The 22,977-nt window shown below is 50.6% G+C and overlaps 1 protein-coding gene across 12 annotated transcripts in view; it reads left to right on the top strand.

Annotated features, from left to right (window-relative positions):
• TEX11 (testis expressed 11) overlaps positions 1-22,977 on the top strand; it is a 47,944-nt gene that overhangs the window by 8,287 nt on the left and 16,680 nt on the right. For 6 of the 12 annotated variants that reach the window (XM_064159690.1, XM_064159689.1, XM_064159691.1 and 3 more), the window contains 13 exons: positions 957-1,042; positions 3,305-3,362; positions 4,788-4,883; positions 8,200-8,281; positions 12,503-12,581; positions 14,069-14,220; positions 15,083-15,168; positions 17,399-17,536; positions 19,075-19,177; positions 19,824-19,985; positions 20,243-20,367; positions 21,119-21,204; positions 22,730-22,783. In XM_064159690.1, the coding sequence (XP_064015760.1) occupies positions 957-1,042; positions 3,305-3,362; positions 4,788-4,883; positions 8,200-8,281; positions 12,503-12,581; positions 14,069-14,220; positions 15,083-15,168; positions 17,399-17,536; positions 19,075-19,177; positions 19,824-19,985; positions 20,243-20,367; positions 21,119-21,204; positions 22,730-22,783 (1,307 nt within the window). The remainder of the gene's footprint in view (positions 1-956; positions 1,043-3,304; positions 3,363-4,787; positions 4,884-8,199; positions 8,282-12,502; positions 12,582-14,068; positions 14,221-15,082; positions 15,169-17,398; positions 17,537-19,074; positions 19,178-19,823; positions 19,986-20,242; positions 20,368-21,118; positions 21,205-22,729; positions 22,784-22,977) is intronic. The other 6 variants (XM_064159699.1, XM_064159698.1, XM_064159694.1 and 3 more) reach the window with 5 other exon arrangements.

The raw sequence follows: 22,977 nt of genomic DNA, 5'->3' as shown, positions 1-22,977 counted from the left end.
CATCCTGCTGGGGTGTAAGAGGACTTCTCTATCTCCTCTGAACAGCAGGTGACAGCTGCTCATCACTGCAGAGGACAGGCAAGTTGATAGCCACGGAAGTGTCAGGGCAGACAACCAGCAGCAGTGCTCTCAGTGACCAAGCAGTCAAACCAGGTTCTCCAGAAGTTTTTAATGGGCATGAGCCTTCTTAACCTCCAAGAGACAAGCTGGGAAGAGGCTTTCCATGGAGGAGGTGGAGTCCTCTTCACTTAGCTAAATACAATTGCTGAGGCTGGGAAGAGGCTTTCCAAGGAAGAGGTTGAGTTGTCTTTCGTTAACTGGACATTAGGAAATATCTTTTTGCAATAATAGTGGTCAGGCACTGGCATAGGCTGCCAGGGCAGGTGGTTGAGTCACCAGTCCTGGATGTGTTTAAAGTAATCTGGATGTAATGCTTGGGGATATGTTTTAGGGGTGACATTTGTAGGCTGGAGTTACGGGTTGGACTTGGTGATTCCAAGGGGCTTTTCCAACCTGAATGTTTCAGTGTGATTCTGTGTAACCGTGTACAGCTGTTGATGCTGGGAAGAGGCTTGCCAGGGAAGAGGTGGAGTCCTCTGTACTTAACTATGTACAGCTCCTGTCATTTTCAAACCTGAAGTGGTCATACCGCAGGTTTCCCTCTGGGGGTGTAACTGTGCCGTTCATATTCTAGGGTTCTAGGCCCTTCAGCAGGATTTCTTGAGGGACTGTGCTGCCTGCTGTGGCAAGAGTCTCGCTGCTTTTTGTACTGGAATGGTTCCTGGTGCTTTGCTTTCCCACTCAGTTGTGGTTCCCTTTAAGCCCATATCCCTTCTGAGATCAGAAATGGGAGCACTGGGTATATCTTTAAAGTCAAAAGCATTTGAAAGGACCTGAGGCTGGAGGGGGTGGGATTTCTACACCATCAGTACAGTAGCAGGAGTCTTCTATTGCAGACCTGTTACCTGGCAATCCTCTGCTACAACTTCGGAGTGGAAAACTATGAATGGAAGAGGTATGAGCAGAGCTCCTTCTGGCTCAGGTAAGGTACAAAGGCAAACAAACCCAAATCCTGCTTTTGAGATTAAAAAAAATGTGTGAAAGAGAGGGAGGAGCAAAGGAAAATAGATGTTTAATTAAAAATGTGAGAATACAAGGTTTGAATTAGGGTGCAGATGCACAGTTACTGCCTTACTCTGTTGTCTGACATTTGTCTGCTCTCCACATGGATTTTCATGTTAACAGAATCAAAATCCTCTTTCTATTGTTCTCAGCAGTTCTCTTCCTAACACTTCTTCCAAGGAGAGTATTTTGATGGAGAGGCTGTTCCCAGTTCTTGTGCCATTTGTGAAGGAATTTGAACACTTTGGAAGAGTAGATGAATTCTTCTGGCTAATTTTAAATTAATTTGGTTGAAACAATTTGAATTTCTCATAGAGGAGAGCAGGTCCTCAATGTAAGACACAAACATCAAGGTGAAAAGGGAATAGATAGAGGTGGCTTGAATAGGATCCAAATAAGGACTGTGGCACTACTAAGGAAATAAAAATCATACAATCACAGAATGGTCTGGGTTGGAAGAGACCTCCATTCAGCAGGGACATCTTCCACTAGAGAAGGTTGTGCACAGCCATGTCCAGCCTGACCTTGAATATCTCCAGGGATGAGGCCTCAACAGCCTCCCTGGGCAACCTATTGCAGTGTTCCAGCAGCCTCCTGGTGGTGGAACTTGTTCTTCACATCCAATCTCAATCTGCTCTGCTCTACTTTGAAGCCATTGCCCTTGTCCTGTCCTTGCAGGCCTTTGGGAACAGTCCCTCTGCAGCCTTCTTGTAGCCCCTTTTAGGTACTCTAAGGCAGCTCTAAGGTCTCCCCAGAGCCTTTTCCAGGTTGCACAACCCCAGTTCCCTCAGCTTGTTCCCACAGCAGAGGTGCTCCAGCCCCTTGATCATCTTTGTGTCCTCCTCTGGAGCCTTTCTGTCCGGCCCATGTCCTTGTGTTGAGAGATCTAGATCTGATCACAGCACTTCAGGTGAGATCTCACCAGGGCAGAACAGAGTGGCAGAATTCCCTTTCTCCATCTGCAAGATGAGCCTGCTCATGCCACAGCTTCAGCTCAGGATTGTCTTTGGTTTATTTCTTCTTGTGTTTTAAATAGAAGCAAAGGAGTGGCAATGTAGCAAATTCAGAACAGTTCTGGTCACAAACGTTGTGAAAGAGGACTTGTAGAAATCCTTAGAATGACTTGCAGCTGGTGCTTTAGAGATTATGTTGTATCTGTCTCCTCTGGAGAACTCAGCACCGAATCCTGATGGCGAAGCTTGAGTTCCTTCGCCAAGCTGGCCTGATGCTGAGGAGCAAACCGTGCAGCTCTACCTGCTGGACTGGGGCCCGTGCTGAGCGCTCCGTGCGCCGCCAAGGCAAGGCCCAGATACTGTTTCTCTGACACCTCTCCATTCATATGGGCAATCAGCTCTGCTTTTATGGAGCTGCCACGGCATTTTGTCCTGGGGAGAACTTTGTGCTGCTTTTTAGCTCTGAATAACAAAAAAGGGGATCATGGTTCCCGGGATATTTTCCTTTCTCTGTGACAGAGAGGGAGAGAGTGACAGGCTGGGAGAGAGGTGGAGCTGTTCAGCCTGGAGAAGAGACGGTTCCAGGAGGACTTTAGAGCTCCATTTCAGTATTTGAAGAGAACCTGCAGGCAGGCTGGGGAGAGACTATTCAGAAGGACCTGTGGGGACAGACCAAGGGCAGTGGTTTGGAACTGGAGCAGGGCAGAGTTAGGCTGGGCATCAGGAGGAAGTTGCATGCAGTGAGGGTGAGGAGAAACTGGCACAGGCTGGCCAGGGCCGTGCTTGAGGCCCCATTCCTGGAGCCGTTCAAGCTGAGCCTTGCTGTGTCCCTGTGCTAGAGATGTCCCTGCTGCCTGCAGGGGGTTGCACAAAATGCCCCTGGAGGGCAATCTGTAAATGCTGAGACCAAGCCATGTATAACTGTTGTCCGTGACCATATTATGTCAGGTGAGAATGAGAACATTTCCTTCCTCCAACCCCTGAGGATCAAAGTGGTAAAGCCTCCTGGACTGCTTGAGGAGAAGATGGTACAGAAGGTGGTGCAGTAGGTTGAAGCAAGTGACAGTACAGGTGTTTGACACGAGCGTCATTCTCTAGTCAGTGAACACGGAGAGAGCTTGTGTGTTTGTGTGGTTTCCTGCCGCCGAAGGAGTAGAAGAGAGCAGGATATTGGAGAGCTTGGGTTTGTCTCTGTCATCCAATTTCATTCTGCCTTATTCATCTGTTAGCCAGAGCTATGATATTGGGAAGATGGATGTGAAGTACTCTGTTGGCAAGGAAATGCAGGTAAGGAATAGAGCAAGAGGTAATAACAGTAAGAGGAGCCTCCTTCTCTGGAGACTTTCAAGCTCTGTCTGGATGCATTCTTGTGTGACCTACACTAGATTATGGTCTTGCTCTGGCAGGGAGGTTGGACTTGATGATTTCCAGAGGTTCCTTCCAACCCCTGGCATCCTGTGAGCCTGTGAACATAGCCCTTGGGCTGGGCACTGCTGAGGCCACAGCTCGAGTGCTGTATTTAGTTTTCACTCCAAGAAGGGGCTGGAACAGGTCTGGAGAAGGGCAACAAATCTGGGGAAAGGTCTGAAGAACAGGGCTGGGGAGGAGCAGCTGAGGCAGCTGGGGGGGTTCAGCGTGGAGAAGAGGAGGCTGAGGGCAGACCTCATTGCTCTCTACAACTCCCTGCAAGGAGGCTGCAGTGCTGTTGGGCTCTGTCCCTAATCTCAGGCAATAGGAGCAGAACTGGCCTGAAATTGTGCCAGGGAAGAGTTAGGTTGGAGATGAGGAAAAATGCCTCTGGTGCAAGAGTGGTCAGGGATTGGAACAAGCTGCCCAGGGAGGTAGTGGAGTCTCCATGCCTGGAGGTGTTCAAGAAACCTGACTTTTATTGCCCACTCTCCCCCTCCCCCTCTTGCCCCCTCTTCCTCCCCTCAGTTTTTTCCACCCACCGTCAATGTCCTAGGCTCAGCTAGCACAAGGGTAACCTGTCTATGCTTGATTTTGCTGCTGTTGTTCCAGCCGTTCATTTGTTCTTTCTGTTCTGTTAATTTCTCCTTATCTCCACCCAAAGGGTTTTGCATTTTGCTCCCAATTTCTCCTTCCCTGCCACTGGAGGGCAGGGGAGGGGGAGGCAGTTGTGCCAGTGGCTGCGTGGGGCTGGGCTGCAGCTGGGCCTGGGGCCAGGGCAGGCAGTCCTGTCTCTGTGCTTCCTGGTAGATCTTCGTGTCTTTAAGTAATCACTCCTGTAGCTGCCCACAGGGCACATGGTGAAGGTTTTTAACCTCTTCCTCCTCACAGAAATAATTTGCACACTGCTGCCATGCGTGGCTTTATGTTTTGTGTTGCTTTCTCTCAGTGAGAGAAACCTCCTTCAGAAAAAAAAAGAGGCTTCCTTCAGTTTCCTTGTTGGTTCTGATTTTTCCAGACTTCTGATTGTCCTTTACCCCCTTTTTCCTCCCTTTTTACTCTTCTGTTCTCTGGGCTCCAGCTGATACACATCTTGTGGGACAGGGAGGACTGGATGTGCTTCAGAACCGAGCAATCATTTTGTATGTCTGGTATCAGGCAGGCATTCTCTTGATTCAGAGAGCTTTGATTTCCCATGACCTTAGACTTCAGTCTTATGTATTCATAAATATGCCCACCTGTGGCTCTTTCCCCTTCTGCTTTCCAGAGATGCCACTGAAACTTCCAATTTGTTTCTCTCTCCAGGCTAAAGTGCTACGGTTGTTGGCTACAGCCTATTTTGAGTGGGATTGCAGCCTGCACCTTGACAAGGCATTGAAAGCTATCAGCTTGGCAAATCAGGTAGTGAAGGGTTGCCGTGTTTGTGGTGTGCAATAGCTGAAACTCAAGCATTTGTAAACATTATGCTGTGGGCCACACTAACCACTGCTGTGTTATCCCTGACATCAGCTGGAGATGTTTGCTGTGCTTTGTTTGCAGTGTGCTAAGCATGCTTTGGTGCTTCCACAGCTGTCTTAGAGAGAGCACTTGCTGGCATGTATATGCAGAGCTGTCCTGCTGCCTCACATCTGTCAATAGTGAAGTCCCTTGATAATGGAAGGAGTAAAAATTCTGCTTCTCTTCATTCTGGAGTGATTCAGACAGTTTGCACACAGAAAAGCAGGACAAGTTTCTGTCACTCAGCAGAGTTCAGCTTCCATTTCAAAGTGTCAGAAATGGGTCACAGCAAAATGAGAATCACGTCCCTGCTGTCATTGTCCTCAAGGCCACACACACAGAGGATAGATCTGGTTGGCAGAGCCCTCCAAGCTCACCCAGTTCAACTCTAGACCCAGCACTGCAGGCTCAGCACCAAACCATGTCCCTCAGCATCCCCAGGGATGGCGACTCTAGCATTGCCCTAGGCAGTTTGTGCCATTGTTTGAGAGCCTTTCCAGTGCAGAAATACTTCCTGAGCTCCAGCCTGAGCCCCACCTGGGGCAGCGTGGAGCCATTTCCTCTGCTCCTGTCCCTTGCCACCAAGGAGCAGAGGCTGCCCCCTCCTCGCTCCAACCTCCCTGCAGGCAGCTGCAGAGAGCAATGAGCTCTGCCCTCAGCCTCCTCTTCCCCAGCCTGAGCATCCCCCAGCTCCCTCAGCCCCTTCTCACTCCCAGCTGCTGCAGGCCCTTCTCCAGCCTTGCTGCCTTTCTCTGGACACACTGCAGCCCCTCAAGGTCGTCCCTGAGATCAGAGGCCCAGAAGTGGTCTTTTGATAGTGTAACTGATGGAGCAGGTTATCTTGGGGGTGATAAGAGCACACCTGAGGGATGGCAAAGGGCTCAGGTCCAGCCAGCATGGGTTTAGGAAGGGCAGATCCTGCCTTTCTAACCTGATCTCCTTCTATGATCAGGTGACTGCTTGGTGGATGTGGGGAGGCCTGTGGATGTGGTCTATCTGGACTTCAGCAAGGCCTTTGACACTGTCCCCCACAGCAAACTGCTGGCTAAGCTGTCAGCCCATGGCTTGGATGGCAACACTCTGTGCTGGGTTAGGAACTGGCTGGAGGGCCGGACCCAGAGAGTGGTGGTGAATGGTGCCACATCCAGCTGGCAGCTGTCACTAGTGGTGTCCCTCAGGGATCAGTGCTGGGCCCCATCCTCTTTAACATCTTCATAGATGATCTGGATGAGGTCATGGAGTCAGTCATCAGCAAGTTTGCAGGTGACACCAAGCTGGGGGCAGATGTGGCTGGGTTGGAGAGCAGAAGGGCTCTGCAGCGGGACCTTGACCCCCTGGACAGATGGGCAGAGTCCAAGGGGATGGCTTCAACAGCTCCAAGTGCAGGGTGCTGCACTTTGGCCACAGCAACCCCATGCAGAGATACAGGCTGGGGTCAGAGTGGCTGAGAGCAGCCAAACAGAGAGGGATCTGGGGGTGCTGATTGATACCTGCCTGAACATGAGCCAGCAGTGTGCCCAGGTGGCCAGGAGAGCCAGTGGCATCCTGGCCTGCATCAGGAATGGTGTGGCCAGCAGGAGCAGGGAGGTCATTCTGCCCCTGTACTCTGCACTGGTTAGACCACACCTTGAGTGCTGTGTTCAGTTCTGGGCCCCCCAGTTTAGGAGGGACATTGAGATGCTTGAGTGTGTCCAGAGAAGGGCGATGAGGCTGGGGAGAGGCCTTGAGCACAGCCCTACGAGGAGAGGCTGAGGGAGCTGGGATTGGTTAGCCTGGAGAAGAGGAGGCTCAGGGGAGACCTTATTGCTGTCTACAACTACCTGAAGGGTGGTTGTGGCCAGGGGGAGGTTGCTCTCTTCTCTCAGGTGGCCAGCACCAGAACAAGAGGACACAGCCTCAGGCTGCACCAGGGGAGATTTAGGCTGGAGGTGAGGAGAAAGTTCTTCCCTGAGAGAGTCATTGGACACTGGAATGGGCTGCCCGGGGAGGTGGTGGAGTCGCCGTCCCTGGAGCTGTTGAAGGCAGGACTGGACGTGGCACTTGGTGCCATGGTCTGGCCTTGAGCTCTGTGGTAAAGGGTTGGACTTGATGATCTGTGAGGTCTCTTCCAACCCTGATGGTACTGTGATACTGTGAATTAAACAATGAATGTCCTCACTGCAGCTCAGGAGAAAACACTGTGGAGGTGGCACTGAATGTTCCTGTACTGCTCCATAATGGGCACAGACATAGCTCCATGCATGCACAGTGGGCTGGAGGCACTCCCAGTAGGTCTACTGAGTGGTGCAGCTGCCATGTCTGAGGGCTGGGATGTCAACTGGACAAGCTGGAGAAGTGGGCCTGTGTCACCCTCCTGAGGTTCACCAAGGCAGAATGCCGCTTCCTGCCCCTTGCCTGGGACAATCCCCAGTGTCAGTAAAAGCTGGAGAATGGTGGGATTGAGAGCAGCTTTGTGGGGAGGAACCTGGTGGTGCTGTTGAGTGAGAAGCTGGACAGGAGCCAGCAGTGGGCATGAACAGCCCAGAAGCCTGGGCTGCATCCAAAGCAGCGTGGACAGCAGGTCAAGGGAGAAGCTTCTGCCCCATGACTCCACTCCAGCTGAGACCTCACCTGGAACCCTGCATCCAGCTCTGGAGTCCTCAGCACGTGGAGACATGGAACTGGCAGGTCCAGGGGAGGCAGTCTAAATGATCCAAGGACTGGAAGCCCTCTGCTGTGAGGCAAGGCTGAGAGAGTTGGGGTTGTTTAGCCTGGAGAAGAGAAGGCTCCAGGGAGACCTTGTGGTGAACTTTCAGTGCTTACAGAGGCTGACCAGAAAGCTGGGGACAGACTTCAGCAGGACCTATACTGACAGGACAAGAGATGATAGTTTGAAGCTAAAAAAGGGAGATTCAGGCTAGATAAGAAATATTTTACTCTGAGGTTGGTGAGACCCTGGCTCAGGTTGCCTGGAGAGGTGGGAGATGTCCCATCCCTGGAACCATTGCAGGTCAGGTGTTTTGGGACTCTGAGCAACCTGCCCTATTTGCAGGTGTCTCTGCTGGCTGCAGGGAGGTCGAACTGGACGAGCTTTGAAGAAAGGTCCCTTCCAACCCAAAGCAGTCTGATTGTGTGAATGCAGTGGATATGTGATTCCTGAGGTGTGTTCTCAGTGTGGCTTTGGTGGGATCTATGTTCTCTGAAGGGCTGTCCAAGTAATGCCTGGTTTTCCATTGTGCAGGAGGATCTGCACCCAGCAGGTTTTTTTCTGAAAGTCAAAATTCTCCTTAAAGGTGGAGCATCAGATGAAGACATCAGCTCAGGTACCACAGCTCTGTGTAGGTTTCATAGGAAACCCTTATCACTTTAAGAAGATTCCCAGATTGCACTGGGTTGGAAGGGAGCCTCCAAGGGCATCTTGTCCAACCCCCTGTGCAGGCAGCAGGGACACCTCCAACCAGAGCAGGCTGCCCAGGGACACAGCAAGGCTGAGCTTGAATTTCTCAGCCACATCTGTGGGCAGCCTGTTGCAGTATTTCACTAGTCTGGTTGTAAAGACCTTCCTCCTGATGTCCTGAGTCACAGCCTTGGTTGAATTTAGCTGGGGCAATTAACGAGGCAGGAGTTTGTTTGATCATGTGTGAGATGTAAGATCATGGAACAGATCCCCCTGGAGGCACTACTGTGATGGAAGGATAATGAAGAGTTGATTGGCTACAACCAGCATGGCTGCACCAAGGCAAATCCTGCCTGGCAAACCTGGTGGCCTTCTATGAACAGGTCACAACATTCATAGCTGAGGGGTGAGCAACTGATGGCAGTGACCTGGACCTGTGCAGGGCCTTTGGCACTGTCCCACACCACACCCTGCTCTCCAGGCTGGTGACACATGGGTCTGATGGGTGCAGCACTGATGGATGCAGAACTGGCTTGGTGTCTGCACCCAAAGAGTGGCTGTCAGTGGCTCCATGGCCAAGTGCAGGCAGTGACAAGTGGAGTCCCTCAGGGATCAGTCCGGGGGCCAGTCTTGTTCAACATCTTTGTGGGTGCCATGGACAGAGGCACTGAGTGCAGCCTCAGCAAGTTTGCTGCTCACACCAAGCTGTGTGGTGCAGCAGCCAGGCAGGAGGGCAGGGATCCACCCAGAGGGACCTGGACAGGCTGCAGAGGTGGGCACAAGCCAAGCTCAGGAGGTTCAGCAAGACCAAGTGCAAGGTCCTGCAGCACCAATCCAGGCTGGGCAGTGAGTGGCTGGAGAGCAGCCCTGAGGAGAGGGACTTGGGGGTGCTGCTGGAGGAGAAGCTCAAGAGGAGCCAGCAGTGTGCACTTGCAGCCCAGAAAGCCAAGCAGAGCCAGCAGCAGGAGCAGTGTGTCCAGCAGGGCCAGGGAGGGGATTCTCCCCCTCTACAGCACTCTGCTGAGACCCCACCTGGAGCACTGCATCCAGTTCTGGAGCCCCTGGGCCAAGAGGGCTGTGGAGATGCTGGAGAGTGTCCAGAGCAGGGCCAGGAGGATGCTGAGAGGGCTGCAGCAGCTCTGCTGTGAGCACAGAGTGAAAGAGTTGGGGCTGTGCAGGCTGGAGCAGAGGAGGCTCCCAGGTGACCTTCTCGTGGCCTTCCAGGACCTGAAGTGGGCTCCAAAAAAGCTGGGGAGGGACTTTTTAGGCTCTCGGGGAGTGCCAGGACTAGGGGGAATGGAGCAAAGCTGGAGGTGGGGAGAGTGAGGCTGGAGGTGAGGAGGAAGTTGTTGAGCAGGAGAGTGGTGAGAGGCTGGAATGGGTTGCCCAGGGAGGTGGTTGAGGCCCCATGGCTGGAGGTGTTTGAGGCCAGGCTGGCTGAGGCTGTGTGCAGCCTGCTCTAGGGTAGGGTGTCCTTGGGCATGGCAGGTGGTTGGCCCTGGCTGCTCCTTGTGGTCCCTTCCAACCCTGCCTGATTCTGTGATTCTATTAATTATAAAATATATAGTTAATTTTCTTTCTGGCAAGCCCCACCCACAACTAGGTACAAATCAGTTACATTTGGTTTAAATTCAGTCAGGAAAATCTTCCCAAAGATGCTTATGGGCAATTCATTCATTTGGGAGAATCAGAACATTGGAAAAGTTTAGGCACAAAATGGCTTTGCCACACTTACAAATAGGCAGCCTGGAGCCCCAGGGCAAGTCTGTGCTACTTACTGTGGGGGAGTAGAAATTTCAAGCTAGTCCTTGGCTCCTTTATGGCAGTGTTGGAACTGCTCAGCTGTTGAGAGGCTTCCAGATCTTCCCAGGGTGCTGGGAAAGAGGCAGAGGATCTCTGACCTGATCCTGGTTCCTTTTGGCATGGAGATTTGCAGAGGTGCAGGCAGCATCTCTTGTAGATGTGCAGGGAGCACAACATCAGTGACACTTCTTGCCACGTCGTGAAGCACTTAAATGCCTTTTCTTGGGAAACTTGAGGCAATTAAGTTTCCAGGTAGTTCAAGCTGGACTATCAGATATCAGGGCTAAGCACAAGGCAGAGCAGAACTCGTTGTTCAAGAGCAGTGAGGCAGAAGCAGCACAAGTGCTTGCAGCTTAGCTCAGTTTACATTACTTGCCCGAGTGCAAAGGCTCCTTTGGCCATAGAGATTCACCAATCAGATGGCATTTGCCAATCTGACCGTGTTAGGTGAAACCAGGGCTTGCTCACCCTTATTTGGGCAAGACACCAACGAGTACCTAAACATCTGTGGGTATCTGTTTATCACTTTGGGAGGGGACACAATGGCCCAAGCCTTTGTTTTCCTCCCACTCTTGCTTCCCCCATCAGCAGAAGAGTGGGGCAAGCCAGAACATCTAATAGACCTGCTGGCCTTCCAGGACAAGGTTGTAGATGGAAAGGAAAAACATACATTCCTGTGTTTTGGAGGAGTCTTCATTAGCTGAATGTGGGCTTGGGTTTGGATCATGAGACACAGTAGTCAGTGCCCACAGGGGACTGTCCAGATGCCAATGTAAGTTTGAATTGGTCTAGCTGCCTGCAGGGAAGTTGGACAAGATGACCTCTGAGGGTCCCTTCCAACCCTGTGCCATCTGTGAGTCTGTTCTAAAGCTCTGTTACCAGAGGTTACTTAGTGTATCTAGGGCATAGGAACTGCTTTCTCTTTATTCCTTAAACTTGTTACTTGAAAGGAACTCATTTTATTGTTGGCATGAGAGGAGAAGAAAGATTTTGGGGGGGGCTCTAATAAAGGGTAATGTGTCAGGACAAATGTATTTCCATAAAGAATGGAATATTTGGGAGGAGAGGCATTGTCCTCTGCATAGCTGGAAAGCATCAGATGCGTAAGCAGGAATAAATGTAGGATGAGATAAAGAATTTCTTGCAGGGAGCTGAGTGGTTTGACAGCTGCCAGACTAGCAGGAGTGGAAAATCCCCTTCAGACTGCTGCTGGGGAACTCCAGCCAGCTTCCAAGCAGCCAGCATTCCAAACCTGACTTACTGCAATATTGCCTTCTGTTGTGCAGTTGGAGTTGTGCAGCCCCAGTGTTCCTGTTGAAGCACACTGCTCAGATTTGGTAGTAGTAAGAATCCAGCCCATCCTCGGGCAACTTTGTTCATGACTGGATGTCTGCAGTCTCTGGTAGGGCTGGCAGAGAAGTGTTGTGTCCATGCACTGCCACTTCTCTGTCTTCTGAGTGAAAGTTCCTGCTAAGCTTTAGCATTTGACTAAAATCTGTTGCTGTGCACTTGTGCACAGCTGACTGAGAAAGGCTTCCTTGAACAGCTGCTACAGGCATGTCCTTGTGTGCTCCTTCTCTGATCTCATCCAGGCTACAGAGGGTAAATCTCATTGTCAGCCACATGGCACAGAACAGCCATTTTGAACACGTATGTGATGGCCACTTAGCACCAGCAGCTCAGCAGCTGCTGCTAAAGGGTTAGACTTAAGTAGTTCCCATTGCAGTGGGAGCTTCGGTGGTTCTTGCTGGGTAAGGATTCACAGATTGCATTGGCCTGGAAGGGACCCTCCAAGGGCATCTTGTGCAACTCCCTGCAGGCAGCAGGGACAGCTCCAGCTGGAGCAGGCTGCACAGGGACACAGCAAGGCTGAGCTGGAATGGCTGCAGGGATGGGGCCTCAAGCACAGCCCTGGGCAGCCTGTGACAGGCTCTCCCCATCCTCACTCTGCACAACTCCCTCCTGGTGTCCATTCTAGCTCTGCCCTGCTCTAGTTCTAAACCACTGCCCTCAGCCTATTCCCACAGGCCATTCTGAACAGTCTCTCTCCAGCATGCCTGGAGGTCCCCTGCAGATAGTGAGATGCTGCTCTAAGATCTCCCTGCAGCCTTCTCTTCTCCAGGCTCAACAGTCCCAACTCTCCCAGCCTGTCCCCATAGCAGAGGTCTCCAGCCCTCTGATCATGTCTGTGGCCTCCTCTGGACCCTCTCCAGTGGGTCCATAGCTGGACCAAGCAGTGCATGTGAGGTCAGAGCAGAGGGGTTCAGAGAAGCTGTAAGAGGTGACAACAAATTGAGCAGTCACGTGCCCAAGTCACTTACATCTCCTCTGCTTTATGTTGTAGCTGTTGCAGAATTCCTGAACCATGAGATGTCTTTAGACTTTTGTTTGAACACTGCCAAGCTGCTGCTGGAGCATGGAAGGTATGAAAGCATCCCCAGCTGGGGTGTGCACAGTGTTTGGGCTTTGTCGAGTTTCTTTTATGAGCAAGGGACATCTGTTATCCAGTGGTTAGTTTATGGCAGTTTATTTTAATTCAAATGATGGTTTATTTTAATTCAAAACTCACAGAGCAAGGGAAAACAGGTTTGACACAGCAAGATGTCAGGGATTATGGCAGCAGCACAGCAGAGTGTAAAATGTTGAGTGGGAATTAGCAATGCTGCAGCTTTAATTTCATAGAACCACAGAATGGTTTGTGTTGGAAGGAACCTCGAAGCTCATCCAGTCCAACTCCCTGCAGTCAGCAGGGACATCCTCCACTAGAGCAGCCTCACCCCAAATATCTCCAGGGATGGGGCCTCAACCACCTCCCTGTGCAACCTGCTGCAGTGTTCCAGCAGCCTCCTGGTGCAGAACTTGTTCCTCACATCCAATCTCAATCTACTCTGCTCTACTTTGACGCCATTGTCCTTGTCCTGCCCCTGCAGGCTTTTGGGAGCAGTTCCTCTGCAGCCTTCTTGCAGCCCCTTCAGGTACTGGAAGGCTGCTGTAAGGTGTGCCTGGAGCCTTCTCTGGCTTGAGTAACCCCAGCTTCCCCAGTCTGTCCCCACAGCAGAGGTCCTCAAGCCCCCTGATCATCTTTGTAGCCACTTCTGGAGCCTTTCCATCAGATCCATGTCCTTCCTATGTTGAGGGATCCAGATCTGGCATGATTAAGATTCTCCCTATGTAGTTCTAATATATATATGGAATATTGTATAGAGATATATTGAAGCCTGAAAAGGGCAGATTTAGACTGGCAATTAGGAAGAAATTCTTTAGAGTGAGGGTGGGCAGACACTGGCACAGGTTGTCCAGGGAGGCTGTGGCTGCCCCATCCCTGTAGGTGTTCAAGGCCAGGCTGGATGAGGCCTTCAGTGACCCAGGCTGGTGGGAGTTGCCCCTGCCGATGGCAGGGGGATGGAATTGAATGATCTTTCAGACCTCTTCCAACCCAAACCATTTTATGATTCTCTGAATCTCTGAGTTTGTAATTATCTGACTGAAGTCTTTCTTGTGTATTAATTATCCAACCCTCAGCACCAAAGTGTAAAGCCCTAGAATCATTCTTGTGAAAAACAGCATAAGGATGAGCAAGTGCCTGAGAAAGGATGGCAGGAAGTTCCATCCCGGTGAATGCTGCCTGCTGATTACCTATGGGAATGCTTCTGTCTTGCAGTAAATGCTTCACATTTCATTGTGAGGAACAAACTCTTGAGGATGCTGTGGGACAAGTATGTGCTGATAGGAAGTAACTGCTGAATAGATGAAGTGCAGTCAATTCTTCCCTTGCCTCAGTTTGCCTGTGATCATGTGCCAGTGCTCTTAATGGCAAACACTGCTGTCTGGAGGGAATGTGGGATCTCAGAGAATGGAAAATTAACAGCTTTTCTTCTCCGGCCTCTCAAAAATGCATCTTTGTGAATAGGGAATTAGTTGGGCTTGAGTTCCTGAGATCTGTTCCTGAGCGATTTGCATCTTCACCTGACCTGGGGAAAATCACCCTGCTGCACCTGGAGTTCCTGCTGCAGAACAGCAGGGAGCTGCTGGCTAAGCAAAAGGTTGAAGAAATTATCACTGGTCTGTACCCATCCTTTGATGTTCTTTACTGGAAGCTGGGGATAGTTGGCTGATGTGTTGAATTCTGCTTATTTTTGTCTTCCTCTCTAATTGTGTCTGCTCTCTTTTGTTTCTTTGCATGGCAATTCTCAGTTTTCATGATGAGTCACACTCATGATGAAGCTCAAATGTAAATATATCAAGGTCAATGCATCAGTGCTGGTTGGGGCTGACCTGCTGGAGAGCAGCTTTGAGGAAAAGGACCTGGGAGTCCTGGTAGACAGCAGGATGCCCTTGAGCCAGCAGTGCCCTTATGGCTAAGAAGGCTAAGGGCATCCTGGAGTGGATTATGAGAAGCGTGGCCAGTAGGTCAAGAGAAGTTCTCCTCCCCCTCTGCTCTACACTGGTGAGGCCTCACCTGCAGTGCTGTGTCCAACTCTGGGCTCCCCAGCTCAGGAAGCACAAAGAGCTGCTGGAGAGAGTCCAGCCCAGAGCCACTGAGGTGCTGAAGGCACCGGAACAGCTCTCACCTGAGGAGAGGCTGAGAGAGCTGGGGCTGGTTATCCTGGAGGAGGCTGAGTGGGATCTGATCAATGCTCACAAATAGCTGAGGTTGAGTGTCAGAAGGATGGGGGCCACATTTACATTGTTCAAACATGGAAATATTTATTCCTTTACTGCCTTAGAAGGGGCATCTGTTGGGTTTTGTCTTGTGTTAGCTTTTGTCAGAGGCAGGGTAGGAACTAATTCCTCACTGGAGGTGTTGCTATCCCAGTAGTTTTTGTTGTGGGTTATAAGGACGGACTCCCTCAATTGTCTTGAGATGCTTCTCAGTGTGCCTCTTGAATCCCTTGCTGAGTGCTGACCTGCAGTGTGTTTTCAGGGCATTACAGTGGGAAACAGCTGCTGCCTGAAGCCTTGAACCAGCTGCACGTCATCCTGTGGGACAGAGCTGCCAAACATTATGAGGTTTGGGACTAAACTTTAGTGTTCTTGTTTGTAGCAGTGAAAATGAAGATCTGCTTCTCCTCACCTCTTTGGTGTGTTTGTTATTAGTGTTACTGTTAGTGTTAGCTGTTACTAAGATCCCTGTTCCTGTGGGCACTCAAGAGAGATGTTGAGGTGCTGGAAAGTGTCCAGAGAAGGGCGACAAGGCTGGTGAGAGGCCTGGAACACAAACCCTATGAGGAGAGACTGAGGGAGCTGAGGGTGTTTAGCCTAGAGAAGAGGAGGCTCAGGGCAGAGCTCATTGCTGTCTACAACTACCTGAAGGGACATTGTAGCCAGGTGGGATTGGTCTCTTCTGCCAGGCAACCAGCAACAGAACAAGGGGACACAGTCTCAAGTTGTGCCAGGGCAGGCTCAGGCTGGATGTTAGGAGGAAGTTGTTGTCAGAGAGAGTGATTGGCATTGGAATGGGCTGCCCAGGGAGGTGGTGGAGGCACTGTCCCTTGAGGTCTTCAAGAAAAGACTGAATGAGGCACTTAGTGCCATGGTCTGGTTGACTGGATAGGGCTTGAGGATAGGTTGGACTGGATGAGCTTGGAGGTCTCTTCCAACCTGGTTGATTCTATGATTCTGTTTTTGAGGCAGCCTCATCACAAGGTTTGTACAAAGGAAGAGTTAGAGTCACAGCACACCACGAGTTGGAAGGAACCTCCAGAGATCATCCAGTCCTACCCCCTGCCAGAACGGGGGCACCCAGGAACACATCCGGGGGGGCTGAAGATCTCCAGAGAAGGAGAATCCACAACCTCTCAGGGCAGCCTGCTCCAGGGCTCCAGCAGCCTCACACCAAAAAAGTTTCTTCTCATGTTGAGGTGGAATTTCTATGACTGACTTTCCATCTGTTGTTCCCTGTCCTGTCACTGAGCAGATCCTGGCTGCAGCCTCCTAACAGCCACCCTGCAGATGTTTGTAGACGCTGATTGGGTCCCCTCTCAGCCTTCTCCTCTCCAGACTAAACAACCCCAGGGCTGTCAGCCTTTCCCTGTGTTAGAGATGCTCCAGTCCCTTAACCACCCTCATAGATCACTCTTGAGCTCTCTTCAGTAATTCCCTGTCCCTCTTGAACTGGGGAGCTCAGAACTGGACACAGTATTCCAGATGAGGTCCATCTAGGGCAGAGTAGAGGGGGAGGAGAACCTCTCATCATCTGCTGACTGTTGTCTCCTTAATGCACCCCAGGAGACCATTTGCATTCTTAGTCACCAGGGTACATTGCTGTCCACCAGGACCGCAAGGGTCTGCTCTGTGGAGTATTCTCCAGCAGATCAACGGCTCACCCATACCAGTGCCTGCTGTTGTAGGAACAGAGAGCAGCCCTGCTGAAAGAGCCTTGGGGGTGTTGGTTGCTGTAGTGGTTCTAGTTTAAGCTTCCCAGAGCCCAAAGCCTAACAGAACAATACAATAATAGCATGCCTTCCCCTCTCCCCACTTTGGGAAGAAAAGGAATTAGATGTGGAGAGTGAAAAGGGGTAAAACACCCAATTGCTCCAATTTGGAAGTTAAAAGAAAAACTTTAACAATAAATAGAAGGTATTTGAGGTAAGGAGAGTTACAAAAAGCTGTAGGGAAGGGAAACAAGATACAAAATACATATACAACCAGATTGATGGCAATGGAGTGAGGTAGATTCAGGAGGTGGTTGTCCCACCATGTGGTAGGGAGGCCATGTGGCAAAAGCAGGAGCAGCAGGAACCAGGATGGTGCTATCAGGCAGGCAGGGCAGGGAGAGAGAAAGAGAAACAGGAAGTTCCTCTGTTTTTGTAGGGGGTCTAGACAGAAAGTGGGAGTGGGCTAAGCACTGCCCCCAGGGTCAGCTTCAGGCCACTCCCAGGAGGGTTAACACTTTACAGTGGCTGAGAAGCCCTCCAGGAGCCAGCAGTGCCCTAACGCAGCCCAGAACGTGAGGCCTTGGGCAACCAAGTCTAGCTGAGAGGCATCCGTGCCGTGGCAGGGAGGTTGTAGTAAATATCACTGAAGTCCATTCCAACCTGGGCCATTCTGAGCATCAGGACTTGTAATGAGTGTTAACGGTGTTGTGAGCCCACTGGTCACTCTTTCCCCCACAACAGGCTGGCTGCCTGATTCTCTCGTTTGCTATCACCTTCTAAAAACATTTGGGCAAGTACCTGAGCAGGGGGTGCTGGGGGCTTGCTTCTGGTCAGTTACTGAATTACTGTTTTACATTTCCTAGGCCAAAAGCTACTCAGCAGCCCTGCAGTGGTACAGTTACTCTGCCAGCTTCTACACACCCGGGCAGATCGACCAGAACCTGGCCAAGCTGCAGAGGAACATGGCCTCCTGCCACCTGCACCTGCACCAGCTGGGCAAGGTACAGCTCAGAGAGGGGGGGAGAGCTGGGTGCTGTAGGAGAGGTGCTGTAGGGGGTGCTATATGTGTGTGCCCTATAGGTGTGACATGTGCATGATACATGAGGTATGCATGCGATATGTGTCTGATGGATATGTATGTGTGTGATCTTTTGTCAGTGTCTGCAGTTGTTTGCTTTGGGTTTATTTCTGTTGTTCTTCCCTTTGGGCTTCATTTCCATCTTTGTTTCTGTCCCTCTTTTGCTCTCAGACAGGTCTCTGTCTTTGCCTAGTTTTCATCATGTGTCAGAGAGAGAAGTTAAGTAGGGACAAGGGCAGAGTCTTGCAGCTGGAGAGGGAGCAGGCACCAGGACAGACTGGAGCTTGTCCTGCTGGAAAGCAGCTCCATGGAGAAAGGCCTCGGAGTGCCGGTGGGCAGCAAGTTCTGCATGGCACAGCAGTGTGCCCTGGTGGCCAAGAGGGCCAAGGGCATCCTGGGGTGCATCAAAAGTGTCTCCAGCAGGGCTAAGGAGATTCTCCTGCCCCTCTGCTCTGCCTGCTGAAACCACCCCTGGAATACTGTGTCCAGTTCTGTGGTCTGCAGTTCAAGAGAGGGATCTGCTGGAGAGAGTCCAACAGAGGCAGTGAGGATGACTGTGGGGCTGGAACATCTCTGCTGAGAGCCCTGGGGCTGGTTAGCCTGCAGAGGAGGAGGCTGAGAGGGGACCTGAGCAGTGTGTGTAAATATCTGAGGGGTGGGTGTCAGGGTGAAGGTGCCAGGCTCTGTTTGGTGGTGTCCTGTGACAGGACAAGGAACAGCTGGTTTAAGCCAGAACCCAGAAGATTCCAGCTCACCATGATGAGAAACCTCTTTGTTTTGAGGGTGCTGGGAGCCTGCAGCAGGCTACCCTGAGAGGTTGTGGAGTCTCCTTCTCTGGACACTTTCAAAACCCTCTTGGATGTGTTCCTGTGTGCCATGCCCTGCCCTGGGTGACCTTGCTCTGGCAGGGGGATTGGACTCAATGGTCTCTGGAGGTCCCTTCTAACCCCTTCCATTCTGTGACTCTGTGCTCTTAGCTGCTGTGGAGGCCTCTCTGTCACCTGCCATTTAATGGGGGAAATAGCCCACAGGTTGTGTGACCATCCCTCAGTATAGCAGGTTTCTTCTCAGGCTAGAGATGAGCAGGATGAGCCCTGGCAGAAGCAAACATTGTAACTTCCCTCAGCAGTCTCTTAGCCCTCACCTCTTGACCTCTCTAGCTCTGCTTTGGAGATGTTAAACTTCATGGTCCAGAGTGACTGAAGGGAGTTTAATTTTCCAGCATTCTCATTCTCCTGCTTTCTGATTTTGAGGAATTGGCTTTTTCTTCAGTCTGGTCACTGTCAGCCTTTGGTCACTTGACTTTTCTTTCCAGGGCTGATGCTGCCAAACCAAACTTGTTGAATGATCGTATAGATCAATGCAGCCTTTAGTGTCTCTTTGTAGATCTCCTCTGCTGAGAACTGTGTCTGGTTTCCAGATGTCATTGTACTGATTTTGTTTAACCTCTTCTGTGAGCAGGCTAAAGAGGCAGTTAAAGAAGCAGAGAGGTGTGATCCAGACAGCATCTTCACCAAATTCAGTGTCTACAAGATTGCAGTGATGGAGAAAGACACTGATAAAGGTAGGAATTTAAGGATAAAGGGTCCATTGGAAAAAATCAAACCAAGCAAAATCCAGGAGTGCCAAATCTATTAGAAGATGCCAAGCAGATGGACTGCCCATCTGGAGATGGACACGGCATGGGGTCGCTGGGCTCTCGGAAGGCAACGAAGCTGACAGGCTGCAGGCTGGAACTGTCAGTGTTGTATTCTCCACACACCATGTGGGCTGTGGAGCCTGTTGCCATATCTGGTACTGTCTGACTGTACCTCTGGCTAGCAAGTCTCCACTCCTCTGAGGAGGAGAAGCTGCAGTGGCACCCCAGGGTGCAGATGATTGTGGATTTACTGTTTCTGATATCCTTTGGGATGCGTTTACCATATAAACAATGGATCCTGAGCTGAAGAAACCTCAGTGGAACTGTTCTGAATTGCTCTGGACACGCAGAGCTTGAGCTGCCCAGAGAAGAGCTGAATTCCTGAGGTGACTTACAGATGACACACCTCTGGAGACCTTTCTAATGAGTTCTGCCATCTCAGATCTTAATGAGAATCTTAGCTCAAGCAATGAGAATCCACTCTATACTTGCTTGGAACATAAAGCACCATGCAGAGCTCTTTTGCCATTGAGTTTTGTGCCAATTATTTGTTCTCTGTGTACCTTTTTAGTGACAGCATCATTTGTTCACATGTACAGATTGGGAACCACACAGCACAATGTGAACATAAAAGCAGCAGCATGCTTAGCAGAAGCCAAGATGTGGGAGCTTAGAATCACATCCAGATGCTGTGTTGGAGGAAGGCTTCTATCTGTGGTGACAAACAGAAAAAGTGAAGGATGTCAGATACAGTAACATTTGCATGGCATCCTTGTCTCCTTAGAGTAGTAGCTTGGAAAGCCCTTTGGCACCTTTCTGGGAAGAAATGGATAACTGTAGAGAAATCCTGGGATGGTCAGATGTTCTCAGCTTGCTTTTTTGTGTTAAAAAACAGAGCCTTTAATAAATCATTTGCAAAGTCTCATTCAAACAGCAGAACCTTCTAACTGCTGCTCTTAAAAATGTTACTTTCCCTTATGTGTGTTTCAGCTGTGGAAGCAGTGATTGAAATGGGAAAGCTGGTGGAAAAGTCATCCCAACATGAGGACAAGCTGAGAGTGGATGAGAGTACAGGCACTAACCTCCTGAGCTTAGCTGCTCAGATTGCTTTAGAGGTAGCTCAGATAACCTTGCAATGCTTTATTTATTGATGTGACCTCTGTCACCTGACCTGCTTTTCATATTTCACCTGCTGCTGTTTCATGCTTTGGGACCCAGATCTCACACAGATGTGCTGTGGAATTCCCGGTTTGCATTGGGTTGGAAGGGACCCACCAAAGGCATCTTGTCCAACCTCCCCTGCAGGCTGCACAGGGACACAGCAAGGCTAAGCTTAAATGTCTCAAGCACAGCCTTGGGCAGCCTGTGCCAGTCTCTCCCCACCCTCACTGTGCACAACTTCCTCCTGATGTCCAGCCTAACTCTGCCCTGCTCCATGGGCTCTTTGTGCATGGAATCCTGTCATAGACTCACAGAATCACAAAATGGCTCAGACCAGGAGGGATCTCAGAGATATCTACTCCAAGCCCCCTGCCATTGGCAGGGACACCTGTCATCTAGACTTGGTTGCCCAAGGCCTCATCCAATCTGGCCTTGACACCTCCAGGGCGGGGGCTTCCACAGCCTCCCTGGCAACTTGTTCCAGAGTCACAACCCTCGTGCTGAAGAACTTCTTCCTCAGATGCAGGCTAATCACCTCTAGTCAGTCATCTGGCCTGGTGCTTTTCTCTTGGCTCAGGTGGTTCTGTTCAGGGTCCTTTGTCCTTGTAGGCTGCACAGACTTCTGGAGTGTGCTGTTGCTTTGGGCTTTTGGGGTTGTTTTTTTTAATTGCAGTTTGTGCAAAATACGTTTTAATCCCTCCTCAGAACCAACAGCAAGTTGTGGCTATCAGAGCTCTGGAGCATTTGGCTGAACACTTGCAAGACTGCCAGCAATTATTTGCAGCTTTAAAGTAAGAATTCAGTGTATTAGAAGGCAAAAGAAGGCTTTCTGGTTTCTTTGTCCAAAAAGAGTTGTGTTGAGGAAGGTGCCAGTGCTGGGGTGTAGGGAGCTTGCAACATCTTGCATGGAAGAACTGTGTCCTCCAAGGACAAAGAAGTACTGTGGACAGCTACAACAGCACCAGTCCTATCAAGCAGTGTGTTTGAAACCATGCAAGGCCTTGAGCATCCCTCACATGCACCAGGGGACAACCTGGAAGTGAAAAGCAATTTGTTCCCCACAAGGGTTGTCAAGGCCTGTCCCAGGCTGCCCAGGGCCTCCCTGGAGGGCTTTCAAAGCCATGGAGATGTAATGTTGAGGGCTGTGGTTTGGTGGTTCCCTAGCAGAATCAGGTTAAAGGTTGGACTGGATGATCTTAAAGGTCTCTTCCAAGCAGACCAATTCCAGGATTCCATGAAGACAGTAGATGAAAGATTAGTTAGTAGTCTCTGGTGCTGCAGCTGTACCTCAAGCCTGAGCTCCTAACACCTGCAGATGTTGCAGGTCTCTCCCATGCACACATTAGCAGTTGCTCTGAACAGATCACAGGGTTTATATATATATGACAGGATGTCAGGGTTTGGAAGGGACCCAGAGAGGTCATCCAGTCCAACTCCCCTGTCAGAGCAGGACCATACAATCTAGCTCAGGGCACACAGGAACACATCCAGACAGGACATAAAAGACCCCAGAGAAGGAGATTCCACAATCTCTCTGGGCAGCCTGTGCCAGTTGCTCTGTGGCTGTTGCAGGGAAGAAGTTCCTGCTTGTGCTGAGCTGGAACCTCCTGTGTTGCAGCTTCCATCCATTGCTGCTTGTCCTATCCCAGGGAGCAGTGAGCAGAGCCTGTCCCCCCCCTCCTGACCTCCAGCCCTCAGAGAGTTACAAACATTTATTAAATCTGCTCTCAGTCTTCTCACCAGACTAAGCAGCCCCAGGGCCCTCAGCCTCTCCTCATCAGGCAGTGCTCCAGTCCCCTCATCATCCTCATAGCCCTCTGCTGGACTCTCTCCATCAGATCCCTGTCCCTCTTGACCTGGGGAACCCCAAACTGAAGGCAGTACTCAAGATGGGGTCTCACCAGGGCAGAGTAGAGATGATCAGCAGCAACCCCCATGAGATCACAAGGACCTGCTTGGTGAAAATACCAGCAGGGTTGGGTCCTCTGCTGAAGTGGTGACTTTTGAATGAGATATTCCATCGTGCTTGTAGAAACAAATCTTGTGGGGCAGATTTATTGATTCTAGTGTGGGCTTCAAGCCTTTGTTACAGTGCATTTGTTGCCTTGCTGCCATAGGGGTTAACAAAGTGCTAGCCAGAGGGAGGCAATGGCATGGGAAGTAACAGCAGCAGTAGTAGCTTACTCTCACTTTGACACTTGGAGTTCTGGTGACAGCACAGAGAAGAGAAGTGGCCTTTCTGGAAGATTAGAAGAAAGGACACTGCTGGAATAAGCTAGTGCCTGTGTCCTCACTGCCTTCTTTCCTCCCATCTAGGTGTTTGGTTCGTCTTGTGTTGTCAAAGCTGGCGGCAGAAAATGAAGAGAAAAGGTGAATCCATTTGTCAAATAATTTTCTTCTGGTGGGTGTGTTGTGCCCAGAGTGTGGCATTTGCTTGCTGGACTTTACTTTCTTGCAAAGTAATCATGAGATTAGTTTTTATGCTACTAAAAATTCCATTCTGGTGACTTTCCAGCTTGACCTAATAGCACAGGTTCACAGAATGGATTGGGTTGGAAGAGACC

The sequence above is a fragment of the Pogoniulus pusillus genome, chromosome 19, assembly GCF_015220805.1.
Source record: "Pogoniulus pusillus isolate bPogPus1 chromosome 19, bPogPus1.pri, whole genome shotgun sequence".
Lineage (NCBI taxonomy): Eukaryota > Metazoa > Chordata > Aves > Piciformes > Lybiidae > Pogoniulus > Pogoniulus pusillus.
The sequence above is the reverse complement of the archived record's forward strand: the minus strand, read 5'-3'. Positions and strand labels throughout refer to the sequence as shown.